The sequence below is a fragment of the Sprattus sprattus genome, assembly GCF_963457725.1.
Source record: "Sprattus sprattus genome assembly, chromosome: 20".
In the NCBI taxonomy this organism is placed as follows: Eukaryota; Metazoa; Chordata; class Actinopteri; order Clupeiformes; family Clupeidae; genus Sprattus; species Sprattus sprattus.
In genome coordinates this window covers 12772178-12785704 of record NC_137918.1, presented here as the reverse complement: position 1 = coordinate 12785704, position 13527 = coordinate 12772178, and the positions used below count along the sequence as shown (strand labels likewise).

Below are 13527 nucleotides of genomic sequence, written 5' to 3'. Positions count from 1 at the left end.
AGACTTGAACTGGGTCTCCAGGGTGATAAACATGCGCTCTGAGGGTTCGATTACACATAAGAGTTTTTTTAAAAACGGGACGCTAGAAAATGCATTGATTCCTATGGTTTGGCGCACATACAAAGCGCGCCGTACCATAGGAATCAATGCATTTTCTAGCGTCCCGTTTAAAAAAAAAAAACGCTTATGTGTAATCGAACCCTACCACTTTGAGCACATACTCATCTGTAGTGACGGAACATCGTCACACACTGCCCTCACCTTCGGGAAGCGCACCCTTGTGCTTCACACACACACAGGCATTCCTCGCGCATCCACCACCTTACCTCTCCCATCCAGAGTGCCCCACACACACAAGTGCTTCACCCATGTATGGGGCTTCCCTCCCCTTCTGGTGTCTCGCCACACGGGTGGTGGGACAAGTGGGCCATCCTGTTTTGGCTCCACTTGCTGCTCCAGCTCCAGCTCCAGCTGCTGCAGCTGCAGGTAGGTATAGGAACACACACAGTGCAGGAGACAGTAGCTTTCTTATAGATATAGCTACATATTTATTAACACAGGGTAATCACAACCCCAAAACATATAAACAAAACCAGGGTACTCACAACAGGTTTTGTCTATGTACCTGCCCCAGCTTTCTTCCAGCCTGTTCAGTCTGTCTCTCCCTCAACAATACAGTGCACCTTTTAACAAGGCACCCCATGGGCCTAATTGGCCCAATCAGTCTCAGTTGGACCCATCCATCGTTGTGGGGGAACCAGGACCCAACCATTCTGGTGTTTTGGGGTTGTGATTATTACCCTGTGTAAATAAATATAGATATTTTTATTTAAAAAAGCCACTGTTTCCTTGTCTGGGAATTCCCCGCCCCTTCACTGCATTTCATTTGGCCGGAAGAAGTGGGGCGGGACTTCCCAGACTAACTGTTTCCTGCTCCTGCCTACCTGCGACCACATTCCAGCAGCCTACATCCCTCATCGTGAGATGGCCGGCCTGGGCCATTCTCACAGGTAGTTTAACTTAATTTCTCAATTTCTCTGTGTCGAGTACATGCCAGGTAGTAAAACAATGCTCAACAGATGTATGACCTTGTAAAGATGTGGGGTACATTTTATAGTAACATACGCTGCCTTCAAGACAACATCCTTTCCAGTGAAGCCCATGCATATTTCAACGAGGCAATGCCAAACCACATTCTGCACATATTTCAAAGGCATGGCTGAGGAAGAAGAGTGTGCAGGTGCTGGACTGGCCTGCCTGCAGTCCTGACTTGTCCCCAATAGAGAATGTGTAGCGCATTTTGAAGCGCAAAATGCGACAACGAAGACCCCTTACCTTGAGACTTGTTTGCAGGAAGACTGGGACAAAATTAGACCTGAAACGCTTTATTACTTGGTGTCCTCCGTCCCTAAACATCTTTAGTGTTGTGAAAAGAAATGGCATTATACAAAGTGGTAAATGCTTTACTGTCCCAACTTGTTTGGAAATATGTTGCAAGAAACTCATCTGTTCATTTATTTAACAAAAAACAATATAAACACATTCCTCTTCTATGTGTAATCTGATTTGTTCATTCATTTCACTCACTCATTCTTTCAGTTTGTCACAGTCGTGACACACATAATCTTTATACCCCTCAGTGCTCAATTAATGTGTCCTACCCTAAAAAAAAACACACTTAACCATTTAGTCCTTTGGGAAGAGCCTCACCACAGCTGGTCTGAATGCAGGAGGGCCCAGCATTAATGCTAACATAAGATTGGACTTGATGACTTACACACACATTAATAAAATGTTCCTCCATGCAGCGAAAAACTCTTTCCTGTGAACAGTGTGTGTGTGTGTGTGTCTAAGAATTCAACAATCTAGAGCACTACTCCAAATGTAAAGCAGCTTCTAAGAAACTTTAATCCTAAATCTAAATTACAATTGTGTCTGAATTGTTGGGTCAGGCAGGCCACTATTGGTGGTCATGTCATTATTATAAAAATTAACATATCACTTGATGTAGGGTACTACAATAAACATATTTGTTGAAATGCTAACCCCAAGTCATCGGCTCCAATTCCAAAATACATTTCACATACAACGCCACATAACTTTGAACGTGTGGCCATTTCCTTACTGCCTTATTGATTTGCTCCACCTCTGAAATTCATAAACAGTGGCCACCTTACGTACACATGACAAAAGCCAAGCAAAAGCGTTTTTCTAGTACCGGTCCTTGGTCAGTCAATTTGGAATTGAACCACCTGCCTAAGCTGTTGACCAGTTTCTCTAACATAGAAGGAATCACTTCACCATCAATATAAACATTTTATTCCACCAGCTTTCCCTTACTAGACACACTTCTACATAGGTTTCACCTACATCCTTGCCTACCAGTAATACAGATTGTCATTTGATCTGGCTAAAAGCCAAAGGGTACATGGAGTAGTTGTTGTAAGCAGTCATGTCGACCATACAAGTTTAGATGGGAGGTGTCCTGCAGCCTCTCACCACCAAGAGGCTGCTGTTGGTGAGATGTTTGCCCCATATTATTCTGCGTACCGCCACTGGATTCCCTGACCTCTATCATACGTCCTTATTAATTAATGCAAATTGTAGTTAACAAAAGGCTGATTTACCAACTGGTTTAAGTTGACCAGGGCAAATCTAGCATCCAATGACAGAGGCATGTTTAACTCACTATGCCCCTCTTTACTATGGAGACTTTACACACTAATGACAGGGGCATGTTTAACTCACTATGCCCCTCTTTACTATGGATACTTTACACACTAATGACAGGGGCATGTTTAACTCACTATGCTCCTCTTTACTGTGGAGACTTAACACACTAATGACAAAGGCATATTTAACTCACAATGCTCCTCTTTACCCTGGAGACTTAACACACTAATGACAGAGGCATGTTTAACTCACTATGCTCCTCTTTACCTTCGAGACTTAACACAGTAACACACTAATGACAAAGGCATATTTAACTCACTAGGCTCCTCTTTACACTGGAGACTTAACACACTAATGACAGAGGCATGTTTAACTCACTATGATCCTCTTTACTGTGAAGACTTAACACACTAATGACAAAGGCATGTTTAACTCACTATGCTCCACTTTAGCCTGGAGACTTAACACACTAATGACAGGGGCATGCATATGCCTTTGGCTTCATTTACTTTCATTAAAGGCCACATTATTTAAGAATGTTTGTCCAGGTTTGTTTATTTACATTTAAGGCCACATTATTTAAGAACTTTTGTCCAGGTTTGTTTGTTTGTATTTAGTTAGGGGGGAAATATCAGCGGAGGACACTTTTCAAAAGAGGAATTGAGTACAGATTTTCAACAGGTCATACTTCCTAAGTCTCTGAAAACCAAGCTCAGACACGAGCCGTCAAGTGAATCACACAAGTGAACTCTCTCAATTCATAGTTTATTTTTTTATTGAATAAATGAGTTGAAAGATAACAATATTATTTAAAACTACACCATTGCCATAGTCACGTAGGCCCCCATCTATGCATGATAATTCATCCCACCTGTTTTTTTTTTTCCTTTTCCTTTTTGAGTGAGGATTGAGTATTTTTCGCCATACTATTATATTAAATGCCCAATTAAACAGTCACCACACCAACAACGGTTGGGGAAAGGGAGGATAATCAACAACAGCTCAGAAAGAGAAAATGAAAACAATGGGTATACAAGGCTATGCCTGACAACCCCAATTCAAGCAATCCATTAAGTAGATGGAGCATTCCGAAGTCAGCATTTCTACGTTGCAGAAAATAGAAAACCACTAAAATAATTTAGAAACTAGATCCAAAATATTTTCAAAAAGTTGTCTTTTATGATGTACAAAACAGTCATGTTGTCTTTTTCCTCCTTTTTACAGTGCTTTTTTCTACAAATAGTTTTCTTACATAATGTTACTGTTCATATTCATGGTGTCATTATCAGTCATTACTACTATTCTACTACGGTTGATCTATCAGTGCGATTGTATACTGGTGAAGCTACTGGGCCCAGAGTAACGAAAACAGGCTTTTTATTTTGATGGCATTAAAAAATAAAGATTAATGTTTCTTCTGTATAAAGTATAACTGCTGGTCTTTAGGAAAACACATTAAGAAAAACCATAATTCTAAGAGGCACGCTATGGGGTATTTCAACAAAAACAAACAAAAAAACATTGAAAAAAGCATTACATTGACCTTGTCTCCAGGGTCAAGGTACTTTCAGATAACAATATTTTTTATTTAACAGAGGTTGCAAACCCAAAAAAGAAAAAAAAAACATTATAAATTGTACAAAATTGGTAAAAAAAAAAAAAAAAAAAGAAGACAAAAATAGACATTTTCTTGCAGGAGTGGTTGGAAGGACAAGGTGGCCGGTCTGAGAAGAAGAGCAGCATTTGGACATGGCTGGAGGCGTCTTTGGTTCAGGTGAACAAAGGTGATGTGAGCCTACACATTTCCAAATGGATACTGTAGTGGGGGGGAGCAGGAGGATGGGTGATGTGAGCCTACACATTTCCAAATGGATACTGTAGTTGGGGGGGAGCAGGAGGATGGGGGGGGAGGAGTGGGAGCACACACACGCTAACCCTTTTTAGTTGAAAAAAAAAAAAGGAACGGTTACAATTCCTTTCCAACTGAGCCCAGTTCTGTGAAACGCTAACAACAGAATGTGATTTGTTTTGATAACTGCAAGAAAAGGAGCCTATTACAGTTGTCTTATGTTAAGAAATTTACGTTTACGCATTCTGCTTAGTGTAAACAAACAATCGTTGAACTCAAAAAGAGCCAATTATGAGAGTTACATGTACTAGGCAGTGGAGCATAACCATCTTTCAATATGCTGTTCTACGCATGTAATCTAGCTTTTTGCATAGTATTTATCTTGTGAGAAAACTTGTACCTATAAAAGCTTAAAGGGGGAGGGGTTGCAGAAAGCGAACTAATGTGAGTGATGTTTTCTCTGCCCGAGGGAGTGAGTGTGTGTGTGTGTGGGGGGGGGGGGGGATGATATTCAGGAACTATTTGACTGTAGCACACAAGATGAATGGCATATGTCCACTACCCCCAAGCCATGAAGAAGGGAAGGTGATGTGCATGGGTTAGACTTCTGACTCCATGTCCTTTCAAACCTGCAGGTTCATTGGATTCAATCTTAGTTACACTGGTATGAAACAAAACAAACCAAAAAAAAAAAAAAAAACCTGCAAAATGTGTGTGCATATGAAGAATCAATAATCAATAATCTATTGATATGAACGATGAGTCCGCATGACCAGTCATGTTTCTGTTGACCGCCCCAAAATGAGGCCTGATAGCACCATTTTATGTTCCTTTTGTTTCTCATGTCCAGTGTCTAGCAGCAGAGTATGCATGCCATGGAGGAACAGATGTTCATGTGTATACCATGCAACACAAATGTATTGCATATGTGAATACATTTAGTTGACTTCTGTATGTACAGAGCTAACTTACTAGACTTTGCAGCAGCGAAGAAACTATTCAGTTTTGTGTTGTACTCATCAGTGGACCAGAAAAAAGGCATTTGACTGATCAGCATAAGAACTGTCATATGACAAGGACAACTCCAAATGCTGGTGATGCTTTAAATGACTTACATGACATACACAAAACATCACAAGGTTAATGTGAAAGTTGACCTATATTAGAAGTCTCTAATTCACAATTTCCAAATGGCCAACCATCAGTGTCCTAAAAATGCTTGTATTCAGATAACACTAAAGCTGGCTTACACATCTTCCATGTCTAGTGAATACTGCTGGGCATACCATCAGATCAAATAAGTTAGGTCAAAGAAATCAAGTGTATGATTTTCAATGTGTGGTGAGTGGTGCTCTATCCTGATGCTTGGATATCTTCCGGATGTTTTAAGGATAGAGAGAAGAGGTAAAGTCAGGCTGCCTATTTACTGGTCCATGTGTGTCAAGTAATTCATTTTTAAGGCAACACAACTGAAATCAGGGTCATCTCTGGGAATAATAGGGTAACTGTGGATGGAACACCAAAAGCCCTTTATATTGTGCACAACGGAAGAAACCACAATGTCCTTATTGGGACACCGTAGAAGCCTCATCACAACTGAGCAACTCCAAAAATGTCAGTTTTCTTCTCCCGAAAACAGTACTGCTAAGTACTCACGTGAAAAAAAAAAAGCTATGTCACAACACAGTATGACTTCCAAGCTTCTTCTTGGACACAGAGTACTACTGATCCTGTGGTTTGCTCAGAAAAGCCTACTGCCCCCTTCCCAATTCTCTCATTGGCCAGTTCCATAATAAACCACAGCACTGCAACAGCAAAGTGCAAAGCACTTCACCTCTGTTTAAAAACATAAAAAAAAGAAGAAGGTCATACATCATCACTCGTGTGGCCTCACATGATTGTACCAAACTACAACACACACACACACACATCTGTAACCTGTAAAACCCCTTGTGAACAAAAGCCATTAAATATGACCTGTAAGTGTTGACAAATTCCTTCTCCTCTGTACCAGCCGGCCCCATAGGTCTATTGTGAGTGTTCTTTAAATTATTTTCTCGTCTTATCATCCATTAAATAGCAATGTTATCGTTTATTTGTTTTTTTGTAGATAGATGTAAACATTATTTCACACCATCCTGGTGCTCTTCGGAGGCTACAACCACAATTTATCAAGACTTTTACAAAACCGTCACAAAATGTGACCCAAACCAAACACTGCTAACACAGATCACACAAGGGTAAGACTCATATAGTAAAGAAATGGCAGATAAAATCAGATCCCAGCTTCACCATCAAGGGGAAAAAACCTTGACTATACACAGCCATTAGCCAATAAATTCAGGTTAACAGAGTGGTGCCCAGATGTCAAAACTGAAGGGAAAGAGAGAGACATCCAGAACCTACTCTGAAGCATGCAATAAGAAAATAAATATGGCTTATAGTCTTTACTATGGCATGTCCCTGTGGTTTGATTTTATATTCAGAAAAAAAAAATCCCCGAAACTTCACGAAAAGAGGGTGTGTTACATCTCAGTTTAAGATTATCCAGTCAGGTGAACAACAATGCATCTAGTGATATTCAGAAATATTTTGGGAAATATGTTCTTAACTAATTCAATTTAGCATTTTTTTTTATAAGAGTTAAACCATTCCTAAGCTAGACAAAGAGAAACAGACCAGGGAAGACCCCTAGCATAACAACTAGAAGATGTATGAGGGGTCATGAGGCATACAACATCTGAAACACACCCCCAATCATTTAAACCCACCAAAATTCTTGATGGCCCACTGATTTCAGGAGGGAAAACTAGGGGTAGAGACAATGTTTACATGTACCTGACACACATGGTGACACACGGGGAGAAAAACTTGCCAGGGAGGGTGAAAAAAAGAACAAACAAAAGTAATGAAAATATTAGAATTTTGCATACTCAAAATAAAACTCATCAACTTGAATGGATTTGGGCGATCACATTAACAATTCCATCCACAGAATCTAAACTAAGGGGTCGTTTTCTTTTTACTTTCACCACATCTAATTAAGAAAAAGGGTAATGGATATATATGCTGCAAAAACTAAAATATATGAAAGGAAAAAATAGGAATTTTTGCTTCTTTAGTAAATCAAATTTAGACTTAAATTTGCCAACCCCGTTGCCATGAGCCATCAAAAGATGGTCTGCACAGCAACGGAAACTATCATCATAAAATGGTACAGTAGTAAAGATAGCTAGACCATGAGGGGGCGGGCTCTCCTGGGAAGAGGTCTGCTGAGAGGTCCAGTGACTGGTCATGCGGCTCGGTGTCAGGAATAATGGTTGTACGGTGGGAGAGGGTGCCCAATGCCATTCTGGTAGTGATGGTGTTGGCGATGAGCAATATATTCTGCGTAGCTCATAGTCATCTTTTCACTACGATACCTGCAAGGAGGAAAAAGAGGAGAGAAACCATGGTTTAACATAAAACCACTATGTTTACAACACAGTCCCTTCAGATAATGATCCTCTCCATGGTCCTCCATGTTTCAAAACTGATATGACAAGCACACCAGGCTGAATAACCTCTGAATAACTGTCATTCAGGTTTCAAAATATATGTATACATAGCCTGAGAAAACCAAAATATCTCCAGGGCTACACATTTCAAATGATACTGTTGTTCTTCCCTAATAACTTTGTGGCTGTGGACTCATATAGGTTTAGTAAGATTTGTAACCGTCAGTAATACTAGATGAGGTTATATATTTGCACTGCTTATCCGACTCTGTCAAAGCACAAATGATAAACCATTTAGGATGCTGTTTTGACCTGGTGCGCTAATGCTTGCTGTACACAGGGGAATGAGTATTTGCAACCCAGTGTAGTATAGACAGCTGGACACAAATGTAACATTACTTCTATGACAAGGACATTTAGATGCCTATCATGTGGGAGCCACCATACAATGTAGAATACCATAAAGCAATGTGTTTTTTGTTTGTTTAGAAAGCCATTAAGGAAAACTGTATTGTACAACAAAATTGTCTTCTGATGATTTCTCTTATACAAGCCTGAAATGAAAAATGAGTCATACTGTCTTTGATTCTTTAAACAAACGAAGCCTGTTGTGGTTCATGTATTAAAAAGGTGCATTAAGCATTAATAGCTATTCGCTGAAGGTATGCTAGTAGCTAAAACTAACAAAATCTCTTGAAATGTGCTGACTTTGACATTATGACAAACGAATTACTCAACGACTGTCCTTACACAGTCAAACATCAATCATGTGCAACACAAGACTAAGCAAGACGGCAAATAAGCTACTTATTAGATCGACAGAAGGTAATCAAAGTCAGGTCGGCGGGCATCGGCAGGCAAAACTACAGAAGGCAGTTATATGCCTATCGACCCTGCTATGCAATTGACCCTTCGCTAAGCCACGCCCAAAAACTGCCCCAGGCCAATCGTAGTTTAGCAACGGGTAACTAAGCGCGGAGGACCTGACAAACATTTGGCAGAGTGAAGATTCCGAAGCACTGTGCCTATGGGTTGTGCAAAACCGACAGCCGATACCCAAAGAGTTTGGAGGGTGGGGTTGAATTTTTCCATTCCCAAAACCCAAAACTCAATATGAGAAATGCCGTGAGTGGATAAAGAAGTGTGGGAGGACCCAATCGCAGCTGAATGTTTACAAAGAACACTTACATTTGCTTACAACAAGCTAATGTTAGCAAGCGAGCTAACTCATCTCAGTATTGCTTGCATATAATTACAGTTCTTTGTTCACAATGCACATATTTTAACGTAAAATGAGACTATAAGATACATATCTACTGTTCGCGTTTGACATACTGTTGAATGTATTTTGGCACTTTGTTAAGGCTCCAACATGAGGACAAGCTAATGTTATCAAGCTAGCGGATAGTTAACTCATCTCAGTATTGCTTGCAAATGATTACGGTTCTTTGTTTATAATGCGTACATTTTAACGTAAAATAAAATGGTAAGAGACAAGATGCAGGCTCGCTTTGACATACTGTTCAACATATTTTAGCATTTTGTTAAATGACGGCCGACACACAACTTCCCCAATCCGATTGCTGCTCTCCCTGTGTCAGTTCCTACGTGGGAGCATCAGGGGGGTTGCCGGAGGTTTTAATATGTATTTCCCCATTGTCTGACTTCGCGCAGATATCATGTATGTATCCCTCAAAAGCATACTGAAGCCCCTTTTGCCTCGTTCTTTCAGAGATCTCCCCTGAACTCCAGAAATTAGTAATTATCTCTCTGCGGACGTCAGATAACGGCACTTATCATTGAGATTGATATGCCAGGTACGAAAGCTTGTCAGGCGTAGCAACAGTAGTTAAGGTGGGCGGGGCTTAGCGAAGGGTGAATTGGCACGGACGCAATTCTCCATATTAAAAGTCATTGTAGCGCCCCAATTTTTTTTAAGCTGTTATTTTAAGGTTAAACTGCTTATCCTAACCCTAATCCTGAAGCATAATTGTTGCATATTGTGCCTTTAACCTGCTAACCTCGGTTTAGAGTAGCTCTTCACTTCTAACACTACCATGAAGTCACGTCACCCATTGATCATGCTTTTTTTTTACCCATTGATCATGCTTTTTTTCTTTTTCTTTTATGTATTTGATTTTGATTTTTTTTTACCTGGTCAATTTAATGCTCTTCCTGAAGTCATTTGTGATGGGAGCTTTATATCCTCCCTTGCGAAGTAAGGAATCTATGGTCTGAATGTGGTCCCATCCTGAACAGAGGAAAACACATGTTAAGTGGGAGAGAAATGCACATTTAAAAAAAAAAAAGAAAAGAAAAGCTTTACTTACCTTGCTCTTTTGCAACCTCTGGAAGGTAGGTGGCTGTGCGTTTTGATCCTTTTTCATTGAAAAACTCTATCCTAATGCCGTGCACACCAACCTGTAAGGGACAATGGGTCATTGCAGGATGGTGCAGATAGATTTACACAACCAGCTTCAACTATAGCTAGGTAAGGGGGTAGAGAGTGAGAGAGAGAGAGAGAGAAAAAAAAAAAAAACACTACAATTATATTGAGGTGTAATGGTTGTAAACATTCAAGGGGATATAGATGGTCATTGTTAATTCGATTTCTGTACAGTTATAAAAATGTATTCATGGCTCAAGAGCTACAATAATATATGTTTTATATAGACATCATTGGCTAAAAAAATACAACTTATTTTCACAGAAAATTTCAAATAGTCGTTTCCCCATTTTCAATTCCACTTTGATATCCTCCCTTCATCAATTTGTCCTCTTTTAAGGCACGAACACATCAGTTGTGTGTCTTACCTGTAGTTTTTTTTACAAGAGTATAGTGTTTTTTCAATGATCTTCTATCCCGTTTCCTTTTGCCCATATTAGTCTGTTGCCTTCATAGGCTCAGTCTCGGACATGACTTTACCCATAAAACACCAGTCTCAGATATGACTTTTTACCCATAAAACACCAGTCTCAGAAATGACTTTACCCATAAAACACCAGTCTCAGACATTACTTTCTTGACTATGGCTTTCTTGGATTGTCTCCTTGAGGGGGCAGCGTTCAAGAGCCTTTTCAATAGTGAAGATGAGAGTGTTTTATGAGTACTATTTAATCAATCATGCCAGCTGAAGAGCTGAGAGAAGCCGAGATTGGGAAGTTCTAATGCACGTGCACAGTTCAGGAGGGTTTCCTAATGTGATATTTGAAGTCTTGCTAAGCCTGATCACAAAACATGTTTGAAACATCCAACACAACCAAAATGCCTCTGAAGATGGAGTACAAAGTAAATTCAAACTGAAGAATGCAAAGTCTTCATGTCAAGTTCTGGGTGGCTTTCAAGGAGAGGACCCAGGTTAGTATACATTACCTCTTGCAATAGTTCAACCACAAAATCTAGACCACTTGTCTCCAAGTGCTGTAATCATTGTGTTTTCCAGCACAATCTTGATACATTATGAATCATTACACACCATGACGATCCATTACAATACATTAAATAAGTCTGACACCATTCAGTCCATGTGTGATTTGTCTGGTAGCTATGCCAACTGTCTGACACCATGGTGTAACTGACCATGGCTAAACACAGGTAGGGGTTAATTTACTCAATCACCTTACAATATGTCAAATCTCTACTGATCCTGACAAACCTTGTCAGCATCAACCCACACAAAGGACTGGCAAAAGAAACACATTACAATAAAGTACACAATTCTCAAGTTGATCATGGTGCAATATGATTTTTGTAGAGATCTTTGAGATTTATTTATTTATTTTTGTCAAATATAGGCTTCTGATAAAGACTTCAAAATAGTCAGGATGATGTAATCAGTGTTTGAACATATATTCTCTTTTTTTTTGTTGCCCCTGTCGCCATTGTGCTGGCTCTAAGGGGGGTTCAGGCACTGGGATCTGTAAAGCGCCTAGAGACAATTTTATTGTTTTGGCGCTATATAAATAGTATTGAATTGTATGTTCCTGTCTGTATGGTTCTTTGTGGTAACTTTTCTCCACAGCCTTTTTTCTTTGTTTTGGTTCATGTGAAGAGGGTTCAGGCTAGTACATTCAATATATTTAATACGATTTTTATAAATTAAAGTGTTGAAAATCAAATTCATTTTATACATACTTTAAATATGTATGGTTTTTGATTTGTTTAAAGTTTAGTTTTATAGTATAGCGCCTCCAAAAAAAGTTACTGATTGAATGTTTGTTAATGTGTTTATGGTATATACCCAGAGTCCTGGTTCCTGGTTGGTAAATGTTTTTCTTTTCTTTGAGACATCTATATATATATATAAATCATATATGGTTAATAATCATATTTTTTCCCCCATTTTAAAACTCAACACATGTGTCAGTGTCTTGAGAGACCTGAAAATGGGTCCACCTATGGTCCTCACCCAACCTGACAGATCTATCTCGAGAGGATCTGCAGAGAAGGGCAGAAAATCCCCAAATCAAGGAGTGCAAAGCTCGTCACGTCATACCCAAGAAGACTCCAGGCTGTAATCACTACAAATGAAAAGATGCTTGACCATTTGTCAGGCACAGAAGAGGAACTGTGATATTTTGGAGCACTTTAACAATATTAAAATTTCAAACTTGAACATCATCAAAGTAGTCGAACAGAGAAGGCTATAACAATTTGATATCGCAATGTCACACCCTGTGGACGGCGCTTGAATGGAGCCACTTTCATCCTACAAGACAAAGCACTGCTCCATAAATTTAGAACAAAATCTAGTTTTTTTCAAAGCAGAACTCGTTACATTTCGCCGTTATCTTTATCAGAAGATCTGTATAAAACACCAACAGGCCAAATAAACATAACAGATACACATAAATAATACAGTACATATACTGCGTGTTGTTCGTATCCAGTGTGGTTATTTACATATCAAAAATGATCTGAGTCCTTAGAAAAAAAAAAATTTAAAGTCCCAACATGAAGAGTTCTGATTTTAGAATCAAGAAAAATCCTGAGCGTAAACGTAATCCAAATAAAGTCCTCCTCAAAAAACGAAAATAGCAATGCATTGCACAAAAATACTGCACTTCTCACCGCTCCGCAAGTTGAATAGATCCTCCGTATGTCGGTAATCCTTAACCCCGGATTTCGAACAGTCCAGAGATTTAGGCAATAATCATACATGAAAAAACATAAAAACTTGTGTGTCTAAATGTAGGCTTTTGGCTGCCTAGGTTATAATCAGTTAGAACTCTAGCTTACTGCCTCTTCTCCATATAACACACCACCATGAGAAAAGAAAACCTCCCCCTTTTATGCGTTCACCTGTCACCCGACAACCTGGGAGCGTACCTATTTAAAGCACCCGCTACACCAATGTGCATGCCTAGGTCATCGCTAATTTTTGTCCCGTCAGTATTTCGATCGGTGGGATATGGTACTCATATCAGATGACTAGATTTTATTATATCCAGCCATCATATAGAAGTTACTGACTTCTTTTACAGCACCTATGATTTGTTATGATACTT

The 13527-nt window shown here is 39.4% G+C and overlaps 1 protein-coding gene across 2 annotated transcripts in view; it reads right to left on the bottom strand.

The window, feature by feature from the left end:
• Positions 1-3524: 3524 nt before the first annotated feature.
• ammecr1 (AMMECR nuclear protein 1) overlaps positions 3525-13527 on the bottom strand; it is a 29345-nt gene continuing 19342 nt past the window's right edge. For both annotated transcript variants that reach the window (XM_080859496.1, XM_080859497.1), the window contains 3 exons: positions 10350-10440; positions 10174-10270; positions 3525-7944 (listed from right to left, as the gene is read on the bottom strand). In XM_080859496.1, coding sequence (XP_080715622.1) covers positions 7830-7944; positions 10174-10270; positions 10350-10440 — 303 coding nt within the window. In that variant the 3' untranslated portion in view covers positions 3525-7829. The remainder of the gene's footprint in view (positions 7945-10173; positions 10271-10349; positions 10441-13527) is intronic.